At 43.0% G+C, this 20462-nt stretch overlaps 1 protein-coding gene across 40 annotated transcripts in view; it reads left to right on the top strand.

Moving 5' to 3' along the window:
- The window catches only part of NRXN3 (neurexin 3), a 1038943-nt gene that overhangs the window by 50354 nt on the left and 968127 nt on the right, over nt 1–20462 (top strand). For all 40 annotated transcript variants that reach the window (XM_030007362.2, XM_030007358.2, XM_030007356.2 and 37 more), the window contains one exon: nt 1273–2541. In XM_030007362.2, coding sequence (XP_029863222.1) covers nt 1833–2541 — 709 coding nt within the window. In that variant the 5' untranslated portion in view covers nt 1273–1832. The remainder of the gene's footprint in view (nt 1–1272; nt 2542–20462) is intronic.

Here is a 20462-nt window from a genome sequence, read left to right as displayed (position 1 = left end):
GCTCAACCTCTGCCCTTTCCAAACAGAAACTTTTCTGCACTGCCTGTTTCTGCAGTGTCTGTGAGCCTCCTCCTTCAGAGCAAGGTGGCCTGTGGCATTGAAAGGCATCTGCTGGGAGCAACAGCAGCCCCAGTCACTCTTATTGTCCACAGCACAAAACGCTTTTCCCAGCCAGATACTGTCTCACAATATTTGTGATCCAATTCGTGAAATCTGTGTTCATGCTGGCTTCTGGAAGGTTGAAGGCCATGACTCTCATCACCTCCTTTCCTGCTTTGTATCTGTGCTAATGTTAGCCATTCCCAGAGCTGATCTCGTGCCCAACGCATCTCTGTGAACAAGCACCTATGTTAATGGAAAACTTACTTTCTTTTTAAGCAGGATTTTCAAAGAATGAGCCTAGCTTTGTGCTGTCTTTACTTGTCATCTTAAAACATCCTCCTACCCTAGGCATACAGTCACCCACATGCAAATAGACAGAAGTGAATTAAATCCCGGTGTTAAGAGTTGTAACTCCTGCTCACTGAAGGCAGTTGGAATTGCTTGCTGTTAGCTAGGGGTGAATTTGGCCTTTTTGCCAAACCACTAGACCAGGGTAAGTGGTTAAGGGCTTAGGCAGTTCTTATCATCTAAGCTACAAGTTTCCTATCATCTAAGCTGCAGGTTGCCATATATAATTTGCATAGCACATGTTTCCAGGTTGCAAAGGTCCCTGTTAGAGTCTCTGAAGTGTGCAAGACATGTAAAGTAAAAGCAGCTATTGCATGACAGGCTGACAGCAGGGTTGTCTTCTCTAATGCTTGCTTGGTGTGCTAGAAAGCATAATGAAAGCAGTGGAATGGGAAGTTCGGATAACATCTTCTTTTGCCCTGTATCAACTTTTAAACTCTAAGGAACTCTGGTCTTTGCCCTAAGCATTTTCATTGAGAGGTAATTGTTACTGGGGAAGCTTCAGCACCATTTCTCTCAGTAAAGTCAATGAGATTGCACCCATCAAAGCCGTTAAATAATCTGGTGTATTTTTATGTTGCTCAGCTTTGTGGTGTGTGCAGATCACTTCATGAGTTCTCTATTTGGTCCTCTTAGTTTTGAGGACATAGATGTCCTTGCTGCTTTGGAGGACTGTATAGCCAAATGCAGGCATGAAGAAGTGGCCAGAGTATCAAGAAATGTATATGAGTTACTGGACAAGATGTTAATAAGCTTCATGGTAAAGATACGGTGAGTAGTAGGACTAACTTCTTCCTTTCTTTTCTTCTCTTGACCACACAGGTCCTGCAAGCTCCGTGAGTGCCAAGCAGTGAATTATGGGCTGGGTAGCCACCAGTGCATCATGAAGATTGACTTTATTTTTGCCCTCTTGAGGATCACGTGCTTTATGAATTCACTTTCTCCTCCATCACACTGCCACATCTGTCAATATTGTCATCACTTCTAGGAAACCAGAATTTGAGGCTTGGGCTTCAGCTCTGCCTTTCCTTCCTCCCTGGAACAACCAGTGTTCTACGAAAACAAATCACTGTGGCTTATTTTGCCCTTCACAGAAGTACACCAACTGGAGAAGTCACTTCATATACCCTGTACGTCTGAGATGATAAAAGCCTCTGGATCGTAAGGGATAATTGGGATCTTTCCTTGGGGAGGAGGCATTTCCTCTTGGTCACGTCCACTTGCTATCTCACCTTCCACTTACTCTCCCTCTCTCTCTCTCTCACTCTCTGTGCTCTCCTCCTCTTCCCATTGGATTTAACATTTGGTGTTGACTGCTGGCGTTCTACTCCCAGTAGTGTGGCTTTTGTTTTTCTCCTAGGGAACAGCAGATTCTTGAAACAATGGGCTTCACTCTCCACTCCGTCTATTTCACCTTGAAGGTGAGTTTGCTGCTGGGCTCCTTGCTGGGTCTCTGTTTGGGTCTGGAGTTCATGGGCATCCCCAACCAGTGGGCCCGCTACCTCCGCTGGGATGCCAGCACTAGGAGCGAACTCAGCTTCCAGTTCAAGACCAATGTCTCTGCTGGGCTGCTCCTCTACTTTGATGATGGTGGTGTCTGTGACTTCCTCTGTCTGTCCCTTGTTGACGGGCGCATCCAGCTCCAGTTTAGTGTGGACTGTGCGGAGACTACAGTTATCACAGACAAACAGGTCAACGACAGCAACTGGCACTTCCTGATGGTCAGCCGCAATCATCTTCGGACGGTGCTAGTGCTGGATGGTGAAGCCAAGCCAGGCGAGGTGCGTCCACAACGCCAGTATATGAATATCGTCAGTGACCTTTTTGTTGGTGGAGTCCCACTGGACATCCGTCCTGCTGCCTTGACCCTTGATGGTGTTCTGGGTGAGCCTCCATTTCAAGGATTTATCCTGGATCTGAAATATGGCAACTCTGAGCCGCAGCTCCTGGGCAGTCAAGGGGTCCGACTGGAAATGGAAGGGCTTTGCGCAGAAAACCCCTGTGAAAATGGTGGCACTTGCTTCCTTCTGGATGGCGAGCCACACTGTGACTGCTCAGCCACTGGATATGCTGGCAAGCTGTGTTCTGAAGGTAATAGAATACTTCCCTGCTTCCCATTGATCTTTACATAATCCAAAGAGTTAATTTGTCGCTTAGCAGGGCTACGACTGAGCTCTTATCCCTGCTGGTGGCTATCAGAGGAAATAAAGTTCCACTGTTCTTTTTCCAGCTGGAAGTAATGAAATGGGAGTAAATAGAGAGCATGAGCAATTGCAAAAAGTGCTTTTCTGAAAGGATGCTGCTTTTGTAGCATGGGCAGATTTTCATCAGCAACTTATTAATAAGGGTAGAGAACATAAATTGGTAAATACAGAAGTACCCTATGTTGGTGTTGGTAAAAGCAGTGGTAAGAAGTTATCTTAGCTGTCTGGGTGAATTCCACTACCCTGTGTCCCTGAAAACCGAGTGAAGTGTTGGTAAACAGGAGCCATGTATGTATGGCTAACATAACTGATTGACAGGACATTGCAAAAGTTAGGCCATCTTTGATGTTAGCTGTTGCTAGTGTGTGGAAGCCCCATGCTCCCCCTCAATTGCTTGCATACTAATCACTGAATGGCACCTTGATTGTTTTAGCATCCTTGATTAAATTGCTTTGGACCTGCTGAACAATCTTACTTAGTATTGCAAAAGGAAGAGGGATCTGAGTGTTTCTACATTGTTTCATACTGTCTTCTAAAATTTGAGTCCAGAAGGTTGAAGTCATGCAAACCACATGATGAAGTGTATTTCAGGGTTTTTTCCTTGGTCTTTAGCAGTGTGATGGTAATTAACTCTGTATGTGCAAGAGACTTAAGTCGACTGGAAGTGCCATTGTGAATTTGAGAATCTCATCACAGCATTTTTTATGACATCTGAGTTTAAACACAACAGTTTGAGCTTAAGTCAGAGATGAAACAAGGGCAAGAAGTGTCCAATCTCAAGGAAAAAAAACCCTGAAATTTTGTCAAAATGGAAATACTTGCAATAGTATCTTATCACAACTAGCATTTGTTTACTTCTTTTGGCAATGAAAATAGATTAACCGGAATTTAGTATGTAGAATGTGAGAAGTGCTGAAAAGAAAGTCCCTGTACTGTTGATATGTAAGCAAAAAGCCCTACAGAAATACTGTGTAAATACAGCTCTACGTTTACAGTATAGATGGATAAGCAAACATGTTTTTACAGAAAGGGAAGGTTTGGAATAAACATGATATCCATATGTGCATTCATTTTAAAGTGCTTTTAATGATAACAGAAAATTTGGCTTTATATCCAAATATTACATTAACAGTACATGACCATTAGATAGGAGGTATGAGCCTGTGAAGTGCTGAACACCAGGATTCTTCCTGGCTATTTGCTCTGCACCGATCAGGTCCAAATGAATAACGAGCCAGAACTATTTTCTGTGCTTGAACCATGAATTATGTGGAGCTGGAGAGACTGCTGGGTCTGACCAGACACTTCAATAGCTGGGTTGCTGGGCCTGATCCTCATACACTTACAGAATAAACACACCTCATGTCTAAATGCCAGTTTTGGGTGATGGAAGATTGCAAGAGCCACACAGGTATGTGGACCCTGAAACATAAAGATATAAGCCTCTTCTACTGCTGGGCTAATGGATCCAGACTCCATGGGGAGCTGCTCAAGATATCAACAGCATATGGTTTTTGGGGAACGTCTTGAGAAAATACTGTACGTGAGCGAGGCTTTCATGTACCTCTGGGGCAATTGTGAAAGCTCTAACCAGGGCTCAGGTGGCAGAATTTCTGCATTTCCTGGGTGGGTGGGGCAATATGAAATCCATCATCTAACAAATCTAGGGATATTTCTGTTGTAGACATCACGGATCAAGCAGTGCTATTGTTACCTTTTGAAGCCACACGTCACCATTGCTGTTTGTTTCCTATAGTGATTCATCAGTTTCCAGCCCAACCTTCTATTAAGGGTGAGCAAAGAAGTTTGTCACCATGTACCTTTTTTAGTAAACATTTTTAACTCACTGTTAGCTGTGCTCTGTTCACTCACACAGAAGGTGCTGTGCAGAGAACTTTTCCAGTGGAACAAATGTAGAGATTTCCACACTCATTAACTTGTCTGGTTCTTCCGTTTTCTCTTGTATTACTTCATGATGTATATTTGATTTATGTTAGAATTTTATGATCAGCCTTGTTTTCTGCCTCCTTTATGCCGCAGCAGTGGTGATTTCTGTGTGCTAAATGCTGTCACCCAAAAATGTTACAGCGTTTGCGCAGATTGTGAAAAGAAGGGGAAAAACAGAGGAAAAACTGTTCAGTAAGTGGAAAGAAGCAGACAAAGAAAAGTGGCAAGGAAACAAAACAGGAACCAAGTTAAGTATAGCTGACTATTAATCTGACTTTGAAAAATGTAGCAAACTCCAAAGATGCTCTCTTTCAATTCCATGAGTGTGGCAGAACCTCCACTGATGAACAGTAGGATGTGGTTGGAACGGCAGAACTGGATGCAGGCTCTTTCTCCCTGTGGCTTGATGGCCATTAACCAACTTGTATTTTCTTTGTTTGCTTTTTTTCCAAGAGATGATGTTTGTTGTCCGAAATGTTCCCTTTTGTTTTGTTTTCTTATCCTGCCTCTGAATATTTGCAGAAGTAACACGGTTATTTTATTCCCATTCTCATTTTTGAAAAAGGCATGCTCTTTCAACTGGATATCAGCAGCTCCCTTTTGGGGGGGATCCTTAACTCTATTACAGTATTTACTAGTCTGTAGTCTGTGTGCGTATTTTCATTTCGTCACCGGAGTTGGCTCTTTTACTGGGAACTGATGGGATCCAATCAATAACAACTTCTGTTTGAACAGCTAAATGCAATATGTACCTTTTTAATAATGAGTTCTCTTGACAGTGTCCAGGCCATTACTTGCCTATTGACTGATACCTATGTCTGCAGATGGTAAAACCACAGCAAACTCATTTATTCTGTGGCCAGAGAAATAAGAAATAAATAGAGAGTGGAACCTGCTGATTCTGTACTGTGAGGGAATGAAGCTCCATTTACAGTATTAGGGGTTACTGTAATGCAAAGTGCAGTTCCAGTTATGGTGAACCTCAGCAGAGAACTACCATTCCATACTGAGACAAAACTGTAAATCCTGTCCAGAATGTGACCCCGATGTGCAGAAAGATTTTTGGCACTTAACGTGCACCCAGTGTTACCAGGATTGTGTGTGCCATAGTAGCTACGTGCCCAGATGGGTAGCTCAGCCTGTCATTGCTGGTGAATGAGAAGTACGATTTCTATGTCTGAGTGTGTACAGTGGGAGTGCAAATGCGTGCACACTTTGGAAGGTTTGGCTGTTTTCAATCAAATGTGATACTATTTTTATTGCAGTTGGAGTATACTGGTTCATTTAATCTGACAGCTCTTTAGGGTACAAAGGGTGGCTGATCTGAGTAGCAATTAATTTGTATGTTTCTGGGCAATGGTGGCATCAGACATGAAAGCTGAAGCAGAGACACCTTTCCCTCTAATAAACCTCATCAGTGTCTGTGGGATCAAGCTGCTGCCAAGAGAATGAGGCTCCTGTAGAGTTTGAGCAGCGCAGATACATTCATGTATCTGGAAAAAAAACCCCAAGAAGACCTTTCCCATGCACATTTTGAAAAATGTGCTGCTGTAGCAGCCAGATGAGCATGTTCATATCTGCTCATTCAGGATCATGCTGTCTTCCTTAGTCTGCAAGAAATTCTCTGTTCCTCCAACATTGCCATGTAGAGAGTGAGTTCACTAATGTGGACAATGGGAGTGCAACATTGTATGTACAAAAGCATTTTGGCCCAAGACCTCACCCCTCTCCCTAGCCCCCTTCTGGACTTTGTGAGGAAAGATGAACAGAAGATGTGCTTAGAAATGACATTAACACTGCTTCTAGTTGCAGGACCAAGAAGCTGATGTGATCACTAGCTTCACAAAGCACCATGCTGAAGCCTTTGTGTTGCCTGCAGGGGCTGTTTCTAAACGAACCCTGAATAGGGGCTTGATTGCACCTCTTCCCTTGATTACAGAGCAAGATTTCCTGGGGATGCTGCCTGCTGAATGACAGAGGAGCCCGTTGCTCTGTAATTATCACACTTCTAACTGCAGCAGGAACAGATTTTTCTATAGACCCTCAGCTTCATTTAAAGCAACAACTTACTTCAGGATTTATCCTCCACCTGCCCCTTCGGAGCAGCCCAGTTTTGGCTGCATCTAAAGGGACTGCCTAGCCTCGCTTGCAATCACTGTATCTGCCTGCGAGCCACCCCAAACTTTGTAGTACTAAGGGCTAATTTGGCACTTTGCCATGAGCCTGATGGGTGCACTTAATTTGCATATACATTTACATACATTTTGTAATCAGAAACAAATGAACATGACCATAATATTTGCTTCCACTTGCATATTCCCTGATAGATGAATATAAATTGGTGGTTCTTGAATTCACCAGCAATAAACAGCTGCAGACCCTCCATTTGGTCTTGTGCTCTGCTGTTCTAGAGGACAGTAGGCAGTTCTGGGACACACTTTGGGGGATCCAGATCTTCACTCACCAGTGCAAAACTCTAGAATTGATGGTCTCCAAGGGCTATAGAGTAAATATTGCAAGGGGAAAATCTTCTGGTTTATGCCACTTCTTATGCCTGAGCTCTGGTCATTGCGCAGAAAGCTGGTAAGAACTCTGCTCGTGACTTAGTTTTGCAGCAGTTTATTTTTCCCCATATCTTTCTCTTGCTCATTCTTCCTAGTTTAAGTTCCTTTGGTTGTATTTAAAATAGTAGTCTTTTTTCAGTCTGGTTGTAATTTTTTGATGCATTGCCAGATGAGCACCAGAGAAAGATGATGTGTTAAGATATTAATTAATGCTTATAAAGTGCTTTGAAACTCCAAAGTGCAGTTTAAGCACCATTTGTTGTTCTTAATAGTAAATATTAAAACTGAGCAGGAGCCGCAGAATTTCAATTTAGATCCTACATACCCCTTCACAGAAATGGCCTAGGACCCATTTCCCCTCAGTAAGCATGGACTGCCTGCAGCTCCAGAGCTAGCTGGATTTGTTTTGTACCCTCCCCTGCTTTTAATGCAGGGGAGCCACAGGGAGATTATAGGCCCCTGTATGGAGTGTTCCATTGATTCAAACAGTCTAGCTGCAGTACATGCTGACAGCTATATTCTTCTTGTTTCACTTTTCTGTATTATAGATGACCATGGCGCTACAATCCTTTTCTGCTTGATTACAGATCAGCTGCAGACCTCAGGCAACAGACAAGTTATAGCCCTCAGTTAGGCAAAGCTTGGACATCCCCTCTGCTGAAATGAACCAAATTGTTGTTGGGTGCAAAGGAGATTGCAATTTGATGTGAGGTGGAACTGGTGAAGAGTGAGAACAATTTGTAGGCAAGAAGGAAGTGGGACCTGGGGAAAAAAAACAGGATCAAAATGTTACTTTATAAAAGAGTAAGCCATAGTTCACATAGGCTGTGTTTACAGCAGCTGTTCTGTCTTGGTTTTATCTGCCTGATAGTATAAGAGAACAGTTCTTGGCTATCACAAAGAGTAGATTTGAATGGGCTGGGTGAGCTGCTGGAGGACTAAATCTAGGTGGAGTCTGGATATCAGCTTCCTCTGTCAGCCCATAGACCAGCCTGCTGGCTCCTGCCCTGTCCTAAAGTGTGCACAGCTAGGATCTGAAATGGAATTTTAGGGCATTACTAAATAAAGGTTTAAATAAAAGTAAATAATAATAATAATGAAAGTGAGCAGAGCCAGAAATTTCTCTTTCCAACTTATGGTCAGGAGGTAATTTGATTTCAGAAGGAAGGTTTATTTTCCTTTGGTTTTGCCCTAAAAAAAAAAAAAAAAGGGAAAACAAACATAAAAAAGAGTTGATGCGTTATTACTGTCCAGGCTTCTGCTGAGCTAGGCAGCCTGTCATGGAGGTCAATCAGCAGTAAATGTAGCCCCAAGCAAGACAGCACATGCTGTAGCCTTGCTTTCATCCATATTCCAGGATTGAGGTGTGCAGGTCATTTCCCACAGGGTAATTTTTGTTAAGTTTTGGTGGAAGATGGAGGGAGATAATCCTCCCAGATACCTTGAGGATGCTGGAAACGGCGCAACAAAGCTACAGGGAAAGAAGCGGAGGAGGAGCACGTCTGTCCGGGAAACTCTGGCACTACTAAGAGAAGATGAGCCTCTGCTCATTGACCTCAGCACTGAGTGCTCCTGGGTGCGGGAGAAGGTGGTAATCCATGTGATGAAATGGTAGAGCGGCCACCTGTTCTGGGCCAACTTCTGATTTCACTTTACCTCTTGTTCCTTTGCTGAGCCACTTTGAACTTGATGGGTAGTAAAGCTGCTTTCTCTTCCTATAGAAAGCAAGGCAACTCCCATGTTATTGCTGTCCAGAGACAGCAATGTGACTTTTGGGGGGGTGTGTGTGTGTTTCTCCCACAATCCTTCATTGCAGACAGGCTCACTGCCACTGTAAACCTATCCTGCAGAGCAAAGCATTTGCTCTTCTTCCATCTGTGAACAGGTCCAGGAGCTGTCAGCTGGGTGCAAAACAGCCCAAGGGCTAAGAGAGGTAGGGGAGGTCAGGAGGACTGTGGATGTCACGGACTACTCAAAGCAGAACTGGTTTTTGTTTGAATGTGTTTGCTCTGAAGAGGCGCTGGGACACTGGATTCACATTCTGTGTTGCTGACAGCGTTGCCAGTCATGCTGTGTCAGCTGTCCAGGCTCTGCCTGCATTGTACACTAGCTCACCTCATTATCCTGAGAGAAAAAGGTAAGATGTGTAAAGCGGACTGGGGCAGCAAAACTTGGATGGTCCGGTCATAAGAGTGTTGGCACCTAAGAGACTAATTTCCTTTTCTGCCACGGACTTCTTGCATCCCTGGGGTGATTTGCTGGCAGACTAAAGTATGCAAGATTGAATCAACTGACCTTTCTTTGCAGGGGATATGTACCTGGTTACCCTCTGTGTCTTAGTCTCCATATCTGAAATATGTAGCCAGTGCAGCTTCCTGTACTCTAGGTATTAAGAATCTCATATGCTTCTGTATGGCAGTGATAGAGACATATAAATATCTTAGCAGGACAGGTAAATGATGATAATTCATGAGCACCCAGTAAGATGACCTGGTTTGATTGTCAGTTTTCCGGCTAGGCTTGCAGTTAGAAATTAAGGTGTCTTTCCTTGTTAAGTGGCCATCTTTGAGGAGTGTTCCTCATCTTTCTTTTCAACTGAAATCTCCCGGTTTCCTGCTGCTTTGTGCAGTGTCACACTATGAGCACTCAGTCACTTCCCAGGCCAGGCTGCAGTTGTGCTGGTAAAGACAGAGCCCAAGCAGCAGGGTAGCCTCTGCCCAGTCAGGTGACACGGAGCAGATGCTGCACTGCGGGATGCCAATAGAAGCAATGAGAGAAGGAGAGCTTTTCATTCTTTTTTTGTGTCTGTCCCATGTGCCCCACTGACTTCCCCCAAATGCCCTCTGTCATGAACCTCAGATGCTGATCAGATGCTTTTCCTTGTGCGGTGACCCACCTCTGCCTGCCTCTCTGCACTGGCACTCTCCCTGCTGTGGCTGCTGATTCCAGCTTGCTCTTTTCACCCTCCATGCTCGAGACTCACCTCGACCTTGTGCTGTCAGGGAAAGCAAAGAGGGTATAAAAGGCTACCAGAGCAGAATAGCAGAGCTTGCACTTCCGCTGTTCCTGCAGGAATCATTGCATAAAAAGCAGCACAACAGAGAAGAAAGCCTGTTGGGTTGTTTTTGAGTGTTTAATAAGCCCAAAGCTGGGAAGTGTTTTGTGGTTCTAAGGCACTGAAAGGGTGAGTGAAATCTTCTTTCCTTTCCTGTTAACTCTTGTCAACACAACTCTGTTTATTAGATACAACAGGTGTATTTGTAGCTGGTCTGCAGTTTGCAATGTAGGCCAAGGAGGAAAGGGGTACTTGGCGCTCAGGATTTTACTCTAAGGTGTGATCTTCCTCCTCTCACTCATGGAATTTGACCAGTAAAGTAAGCTGAGTGAATATAATGGACTGGGTTTGGCTCTGAGTATTTGACAGAGACATTTATCAGAAAGGAAGCAGCAGTTCATTGGTAGATGTGGAAATTTGAGCTGTAGGTTAAAACCAGGCTTCAATCTCTAATGCTGCTGGCAGGCCCCAGAGTTTGCTTGGCTGCTGCATTTATTCAGAAGCCTTTCTCAGAATCTGTAGTCTCTTGGGTGGATTTTCATTTCTTCTCAGTTTGTTGCCTTAGTACTTGAGAAAAATGACACTGTCTGAGTTTTCCAAACCTCTGGTGTGTCTCCACAGGCATGTGTTTGATTTTCTGGTCTTTCCTGTTGCTTCCATCCTGCCAGCTTGGCTTTCAGAGTCAGAGTGCCTCTCAGTACCTTTCTTTTCAAGGTAATACAGGAGAAATCCTTGGAGCTAAAGGCGAGTTTGTCCACTGAGGCTGGTCAGAAACCGCAGTTGAGGCACAGATGGCTAGCAGAGATGAGAGCGGCTTGTGTTGTGATCTGCAAATTTCATAGCTCAGTGGCGTTTGCAGCTAAATTCCTTAAGCTCCTTTCTGTATGTGGCTGAAAATATATTGCTTATGTTCCCCAAAGAATTTTTTTAAATGGGGAAGAAGTATATGGAATCATTCCTTAATAAATTGCTGTTAAAAAAAGAAGGGAAGAAAGAAAAATGTGAGGTTTGTGAAAAGGAAAGGAGATTAAATTGCTTATCTAGGACTACCTAAAAGAAAAAGCTGCAAACGTAGCCAGATTTTCTGTGCTGCTGCTTCTGTCTTTTGGCTTTTCCTCTGTGGCTCCTGTGAGAGCTGCCCTGGGACGCGGTGCAATAGGAGGCAGGGGGCTGCGGGCTGCGCAAAGTGACCACCCTGCATGATGCCTACCAGACCTCTGGTGTAATTGGAGATCTGTGTAGGTCCTTGTTATTCACGTAGCTTTGACTTTTAAGAAGATAACAGGAGATCAATGAACATAAAAAAATATGGATTGGATATATTGCCATCGTGAAGCAGTAGCGTTGTTACATCTCTCAGGATAACCAGAGCTAGAGGTATGTTTATATTAGTGTCAAAGATGAGGCGCAACTCATACGGACATATCTAGCTGAAAATTTGCCAGCTTAGGTACTGGTAGCTGTGTGATCACAGCAGCTTGGAAGGTAGTCATATGATGATAGTTGTATGGCTATAGGTTTATCATTGGGTGGAAGACCCTCTGAGAAAACACTGGATGCTGCAGAAAATGGCAAAATCCTTTTTCTTCAGAGTTCCTGTAGTGGGCACTGTGCTGTTGGAGATCTGGGGGGGGGTTTGCCTTCATTGAAAATAAAAAAAAAAATTGGGGCTCTGATGATCAAATTGTAATTTAGTTACTGGCTTGGCTGTCTCCTCCTAAACTCTCTATTTTCCTTCATTACTTAAGCTGAAATGCTCAGCTCTGTCTCAACTGCAGCAACAAACACATCTACAACAAATTCCCAAACCTGCTGGTTTTGAACAGGTATGAGACCTATATACCTATACACTTTATCTCTACTTCGCATCTTACACATAAATGTATCTGTAAGGCAGTCTGTTTTCTGACTGCCCTATCTTGTGGCATGTTCAAATGAAAGATGTGGGAAGCAACATTTTGACCAACTAAGACACATCAGAATAAGACAGCTTGGAAATATTTTCCTCGTGAGAAATAGTGGTTTCATTCAAATCAAAATAGTTAGAAAAAAATACTGATTTTGATGCCAGTATGCAGAAAAAGCAATGTCTCTTTATTTTGTAGAATTTCTGGATTCTGACTTCGTTTAAAATGTAATCTATATCAATTGTACATATAGTTCTAGCTTACTTTGTAACTTACTGACATTATTGTCCCTAATACGGAGCTACTACTGATGAGCTGCAATATATCACAAAAATGTTGAAGTGTTTTAAGGAAGGGGCATATGCTCCCACACTGACTAAAAAGCTCTAATGAAAACCTGTGGACTCAACCCCACTGTGCTACAACTGCAGGAACTGTTAGGCTCAGAAGTGGAGGCAAAAGGAGACCTAAGCATAGGTTAGACTCAAGCAGAGAGGAGAACAGATTTCCAGCTCTCAGACAGCAAGTGGAGCCTGGAGCACAGGTAGGGCGATGAGTCAGATCGATGCCCTTTGAAACCTCCCAGGAGGGAAGAGTGGCGTGAAACGCTGTTATTTAAGTTCATTGGAAGTGACAGATCTGTAGGTACTGCTGTTTGTCAAGAGCTCCACTAAAGGAAGGGCCCAAGGAATGATCTTGAGTGGACAGGACTTGGGTGGGTTATTCCCCATTTAACTTCTCAGATGTGCCAGTATCATTGAACAGTGCAGTCTCTGAACAGTGACAGTGAAGGCAGCAAGGCTGCATATATTAAAGAAGAACCACAGCTGCTGATTTGAGAGGTTGGGATTGTCAGCAGTTTGGTCTGTAGCTTTTTAGCGTGTGGGATTGAACCTAAGTAGTTTGCAGTGTAGCTGGACCCGAGGACTGGGCAGCGGGCATTCCCAAAGAAGAGCATAACAAATACCTCTCCGTGCAAGAAATGCTCTTTGAAATGCAGACAGCCCAAGCTGAGATTTGGGCTGGATAAGCAAGGCTCTGCCTATGAAAATCACTTGGGAACTGCACTAGTATGGCATGACAGCCATTCTTGAGCTCTGGGATGTTTTCCCTGTCATTGCTGCTGCCAGTGTGGTGACTCCCAGTTTGCCTGAGGCAAAAGATAGCTAAACCAAAGTACTAAGTAACAGATCCTCTATCTCTGGAGAACAATTGGCTGTGATTTCAGACCTCATTTGTCAATGGTGTTTAATTATAGCCCTGCTACCACTTACAGTGGAGGTCACTGCTGTGTTGTAGGTCTATTTAATGCTCCCTCTGGCCTTAAAAATCTATGAATCTATATCCCATTATTTTGGGGCTTTTATAACAGTCTCCACTGGTTTCTTCCAGAGCTGAAATTGCTTAAGTTTCCTTTTGGTTACTTGGCAAAATGTTGTTCATGGAAAGCTTAGTAAAACAATTTAAGCCACTTTTCAGGTCTGGGAGTGAAACAAAATGTAGGTTTAATCTTTTTTAGATTCTATCCCTACACTTGCCCAGTTGTTTTCTCCTTGTGAACGGCTGGCTGACTGTGCTGCTGTGTGGGTACATGAACTATCTGAACTTGCAGATACCGTGTCATTAATGAGCTGCTCTGTAGAAAATACATCAAACGTACAGATCACTGTATAAAATGTTTTCTTGCACATCTGGTCACATAAATAGTATTCAACTTAAAATTAACCTCACACACCAAGTGCTCTTTAGTCAGGTAAAGCCTTCATTCATACTGAGGAAAGATGTGCTTAGCTAAGAACTAAACCCAAATCTATTTAGATTTGTTGATCTTGTCAGTTTAAAAAATTACTACTTTTAAGTCCCATTTTGGAAAGTGATTCGGGCACCTTGGAGCCTCGTGACTGGTTTGGGTTTCTAAATAGTAGTTTTGATCATTTAACCTTTATATTGTATTTATTTCCATCCTTTTTCACCTCTAAAGATTTGGCCCAAAGAGCACTTTTCTCTTTGAGATTCTTTCCTTGTCTGTGTTTGTCTTTAATAATATTAATGATCTGATACTGAACTAAAACCAAGGCCATTCAAATGTTCTTTTTTTAAAACTGAGTGAGGAAGGAAAATTAATTGCAAAAATCCTGCTTTAATGTGATGTTAAAGTTATGAATTTCCGAATTAAATGGTAGTACCTGCTACAATCAAAATGCCACATTCAAATGTGCTTCAGGCATCCTGCACTTGAATTGTGTGCAAGGCAGGAAAATAAAAGAGCTAAAATGCTGTCAGGTTAATAATAAATTGTGCATACATGTGGCACATTTCATCAGAGTATTCCTAAGCATCTCACAACTGCTGATAAATCAGTCAGCCTTCACATCACTCTACCACACTGTGAAATGCATGTTATCTCCATTTTACTGATGGCAAAACTGAGAGGCAAGCAGAATGTGAATTATTGGAGGGTATCAAGTCAGAAGCTGCCTGAGGTGGGATTGGAATCCAGAAAGCTAAATCCTAAGTATTAAACAATACAGTAGTTTATCTAGTTTTATCCAAGTGTGCTATAAAAGCCGCAAAATACTGTGTTTTACATTGAATGTGAATCTAAAAATGGGGCTTTGGATTTTAGGGAATCTTACAAAATTTCAATTGATTGAAATTCAAAGAAAGGTGTCTTTTTATTCTTTCTGGTGGAATAGATTGTCCATATCCAAGAAGTTCTGCCCTTTGTGGCTGTTGCATAACTTTGTCAGCTGAAACCATCTTGAACCAGCTTGTTCCCTACCTCTTGCCAGTGTGCTGCACTATTTGGGCTATGCTTTATGGATTCCTCTGTTTAGTGTTGGTTTATAGTCAGTAATGAGGAAAAATAGATTTGTAGCAGTAAAAATTTTAGCTGGTTTTGCACATCTGTGGTTTACATGCTCTTCAATATAACTTTTCAAAACAGGGAAGAGAAGATCAGTTCCTTTATATGTTTCCCATAGAGAGAGGCTTATGATTTCACCAAAAATACCAAAATAAAACACTAATTCCAAGTCTTTGAATGCTTTACTGAATATCCCCTTGGATGGAAGGTGACAGGAGAAAGTGTAATGGGGTCTCACGTTTCCCCTCCCCTCTGCATTTCTGCAAACTTGCCAAGGTGATGCTCTCCTGTAACCTTACCTTCCTGCCTAGTGTTCACTGTCAATATAGACAGAGAGTTTTACTGGAAACTTTGCTCCAGCGTGCAGTGACTCCAACGAACCACTGAAGGCAGGACTCTTATGTGCTGGGTTTCCAGCTGAGGGATAGATCTGACTTTATAGAAGGCTGTTCATATGTGATGGAGACAGAAGAGTTTTTGATTGGACTTTTTTGTTTTGTTTGTTTATTTTGAGAGAAGATCACATGGAAAAATGAATTCCTGAAAAGACCTGGGCTTTTTACCTTTGCTGTCTTTGAGCAGCTTAAAAAAGAGTTCTTTCTTCTGTGTTTGTTGCCCCAAAGTCTTTTCTTTAGACACTGAAAATGGTTCCAGTATGTCCCAAATCTAGTGTTACCCTTGAAACAAAGTTGCCTGGCAAACAACAGGCACCCAAATGAGCAGAAAGTTCTGCGTGGAATGAAGATAGTAGCAGATGGGACATGATGACCTTGTGCTTATTCTGGAAATGATAACATAATGAGAAGACTTGAGTAGAGGCTCTTTAGCCGAAAAGTGCTCTCTTATTTTCTGTGTAATCATTACATACTGCATTTAACCATACTGTTCTCCAACAGATACTCTGTTTTACTGCATAGCATGCAGGAGTGTGAGTAGGACTCCTCCTCTCAGGGTAACTAACAGTTCTGACCTGGCATTTATTACAGAAGCTGTTTAAATTAAATTATGAGAAGCTGTAAGCATTACTTACGGATTATTTTAGTGCAGTGCACAACAGAATTTAATTGTTGGTACTGTGAAGAAGCACGTCACTGGAATTCCTTCAGGTCTGTAATAAAACTCATCAGCAGAACTAGGCCAGAAGGAAACAGATCTAAACTAACAGGCAATGCCAAGATCAGGAGTGACATTTGTTGGTAGTGCTGTCAAAGTGGATCCCAAGATACTTGCAGAAAAGAGAGTGGCCAGTCCAGACTGAGATGGGTTGCTAGGGCTATTAGCTCCATGATAGATGGTTGGAGAGCAGTGCCCAGACCTGTGACTGTGTGGATCTTTTCCTTAAATCTTGCTGGCAGTCTTTCTTAAGCCAAACCACACCTAAATATCAACACTCCAGCTGTTCCTTCCTTGGATCAGAAGTATGATGAGTTGATTTTTGTAGCTGCTTGTGGCTCTGCTGCTTTTCACTGCTTTTCCTGCAGCCTAATTGTCCCATCCAGGCTTGTCCCTGGCTCTGTTGTGCTCATCACTCTGTTGGGAGTAGGAAGGAAGCAAATAGCAGTCTGACTTTGGCACTGATCCTCATTCCTCTTGCCCCCAACCCTAACGTGGTAGATGGAGGAGGCTGATTTCAGGAAGGGGAGGTGGAGTAAGAGAGATGACAGATGATGTAAGCAGAAAGCAGAACTGTCAAGATGATCATGGCTGGCAGGGGAAGAGCCTCCCAGTTGTGACTGGCCAGGCCAGCTTTTGCATGCTGGCACTGGGAGGCAAAGCAGTCTCTCTGAGGCAAAGCTATGGGAGGCTGGGGGTTGGGCTCTGCAACTGGAGAAAAAGAAAGCGAGTCAGCAAGGGAGAACCCAGTTGTGCTGTGTGTTTGAGGCGGGAAGGTTGCCCAAGCATGGAAAACTGATCAGCCTTCAAGGCACCCAGTTGGAAGGTAAAGCTGTACTTTCACATTTGCATCCTAGTATTTGTCTTCAGCTGAGTGAAGTATCAACATCTCTTGAGGATCTGTTCCATGAGCATCTTCTGGGAGGGCTCTACATCTCCCTCCTTTTGATGTTTGATTCCCTTGCTGGAATTGGCTGTCTGATACTAGAGATATACTCCTCATACCTTCCTAGCCCTCATCGAATGTGTCCCAAGAACCTTGCCAGGTATAAGAATAATGCAGCGATGCATGAATCTCTTTTTTCCTACAACAGTCGTCTTTTTTTCTCATTCCTCTGCTCTTGGCTTTGGAGACTGAAGTCTTCTAGGTCTTCAGATGTCACTACGGATCCTGTTGGGCCCACACATTCCACATATATGAAATTAGAGGAGTCATAGGAGCTTTGAGTCTCCCTTTCTTTTAATAAGATGACGTAAAGGTGCTGTGACCTTCTTTCATTTACCTCCAGGCCTTATGACAGAGAACTAGATAGTGGAACGTGGCTAACACACTCAAGCTAAACTAATTTCTGAGAAAATACTCATCTTCATTATCTCCCAGGCCGTTTGCTATGAACTGCTCCCGTCTATCTGAACTGACTCCTCCTGACCCCTCTGCGATTCAAAGCCCTGCCAGCTTTAAGCGCTCTATATTTTCCAAGGTTAATCATTATATGGGATGGGCACAACAGGTATCTCTTCTGTGTGTGGGAATCTCAGAAAGGAGCAGATGCCCGATTGTCATTCTCCACAAAAATGTGTAAATTGCAAGACATGAGGTAAAAGCTCCATCTGCTGGAACAGTCTTTGAAGGCCCTGTTGGAGACAAGCTCCAGCCTTCTGCTCTCAAATGAGGTGGCTTCATTCAGGGCCTCCTATAGCAGACAGGAAAGCAAAGACTAGTGTGGAAAAGATAGCAGGCGGAAAACAGCCAGAGCTGATGTTACTCATGTGCTGAGGCAGCAGCACCAAGGCTGTCTTGATCGTCATTGGTACTGGAGCCAGGTCCTGTATGTTCTAAGGTGATTGCCAAGGTCCTGCCCCAAACCTTGTCAGGAATAGGCCAAAGCTGGCCAGTATCCAGCAAACCAACAATAAACTGTATGTCATGAGACTGCACACTGCTGAGTGATCTAGAGTCAGCAAGAAGGTGGTCTGCACTTCATTTGAGACGATGGAAAATGTCTTTCCCTATTGGTATAGAGAAAGACTGTGAAGAGTAAGATCTAGTGGCAAAGCAGTACTAATGCTCACTACCAAAAGACCTGTTATATCCTTGTCATCTGGTGTAGTATCTTGCAACCCGGGGCATATTAAGGTGCTGTTAAGTGCTCAGAAGTTGTTCTTAAGAGTTTCAGAGACTCTGGAGAGCAAGATATCAAGTATAGCTTACAGGATGTCAGGTGGTCCAACCAAAATTATTCTAATAAATAAGCCTCTCTGACCCATGCCAGAGCTCTTTGCCAGCATCAGTTGAGTAATACCCCATGCAAAATGAGTGGAGAAGGGATTCCAATTCCTCCTGTGGAACTGGATATGTCTATTATCATTACGGCTGGCAACATATGATTTCTTTATATAAGCGTCATGCATTTCCTGAAGGAGATGCTATAGGGCATAAAATTATAAGGAACAGTCAAAACCAAATGTGACTCTGAAGAACTACTGAAAGGTGGCAGCATGGCATTTACCACATTTTTAGCAAAGATGTGTTTAGACATTATTAAAGAGGGGATCGGCCAAGGTGGTCTTTGCAGATGGCACTGGACATCCCAAACACTGTGGTTATGTCTGCCATGGTGACAAGGTGCTACCATGGAATATTAGACATTAGACACTAGATGTCTAGGTTCAAAGAGGTTCAGACCAAACCTGAATGTTTTCACTTGAGACTTTATAGCTGTAATGCAGGACAGAACTGCATGTTCTGAAGTACCAGAAGGCCCAACTTGTGCTTTTTAGAGTTTTGAATTTTGTCATCAATTGCAGTGAATAGAATTCTCAGATTGATAGATTTTACTTTCTTAGTAACCCAAATATCATGCCAAGAAGTTTAGTGAGATACTGGAGGATAACAGTAGTCTTGTTCCCTAATAATACAGTCCACACACGTTATACACCTGCAAATTTGCAGTGGTGATTAGGAGCACTTTCAGGGTTTAGTGAATAAATCTTTGGAGACAGCCTCATCCTCTTTTGTAAATCACGGTATGGCTGTAGCTATCTGACCAGTTTAATCATTTATATCTTTTTTCCCCATTCTTTTTCAGGCTGTCACTCATAACAAAGCTTGCCCCCAATAGAAGTGGGTGTTGCTTTCTCTTGGGAGTCATACAAGAGACTATGTAGGAGTGAAGAAGCAGCTTTTCCTCATGCTACATTACACAAAATAATAAGGGAGGTTGTTTCCCTGTTCTAGGTCTGAAGGAACCTAGCAGATGCATACGTATTGTCTTCTGTCTGAAGTTTAGGACACTAAAGTGGACCTTTATCCACTGACATCTCCAAGCTCAAGACTGGCTCTCAGTTCTTGTGTACCATCACCCAGTCTGTAGGACGTACCTTGGAGTGGTGCTGTTGACCTCAGTGTTCCTAACACAAGGCCTGGGTTTTTTCGTTACTCTTCATGTTATTGTGGGGGCTTCATCAAGCATTCAGCATTTGGAGTAGAAGTGTTCTACTTCCCCAAGTAGATAAAAACTACAACAGTTACTCTGTCACCCATAACAAGCAATTAAGTTCACAGACATTATGACTGATAAGCAATATCCTCCTCTTGGATAGTTTCTTTTTCTCTAGTTATTTAAAAGTGGGGATTAAACTGTATTACACTGGTAAGAAGGAATTGGTGCCTCTCAAATGGTGGTGTGCAGAACGGATACTGTTTGTTAGGTTTCACCTCTGGCCTTCTGGAGCATGGCCGAAGTGAATATATTCTGTCTAGGCACTATAAAAGCAAGGGGATCACACGTTTCCACCTCAACTTTTATGGCTAATCCTGGAGAAAAAGAATGTTCCTTATTATCCTCCCCACAGTGACAATGGTCATGACCATTCCAGGGCAATATCACTATAAGGCTGAGTGGTGAGTCATGTGCTCTCGGAAGGGAATGAAGCTACAGTCGTGTCCTGGAACAGAAAGTTGTCAGGCTGGTCTGCGTAGTGTTTCTGCTTCTTCTACAGAGTTCTGTTGTGGCATGGCTGATAAGCAATATGTCCATATAATGTTACATTATGTAAACAGCCGGGGAGATGTACTCAATTGTTCTCTCACTGGGAAATCATCAGGATCTGGATATAGTGTTATTAACCCTGTTGCTCTACGCCTCCAAGCTGGCAAGCTTCCACACCAGACTTTTGATATCCAGCAACTGATGGCTGCTGAAAAAGTCCTTGTAAATGTTCTTCTGTATATTCTGCTAATACAGATATTCCATGACAGACTTATTTACAAGGGAAGATACCATGTGCTCCATCTGCTGCTCTATATACTGCCTGTGCTAGGTTTCTGTTGGCTTAATTTTGTAACTGTGTAGT

The sequence above is a fragment of the Aquila chrysaetos genome, chromosome 2, assembly GCF_900496995.4.
Source record: "Aquila chrysaetos chrysaetos chromosome 2, bAquChr1.4, whole genome shotgun sequence".
NCBI classification, from domain to species: domain Eukaryota; kingdom Metazoa; phylum Chordata; class Aves; order Accipitriformes; family Accipitridae; genus Aquila; species Aquila chrysaetos.
This window is presented reverse-complemented; position numbering and strand designations above follow the sequence as displayed.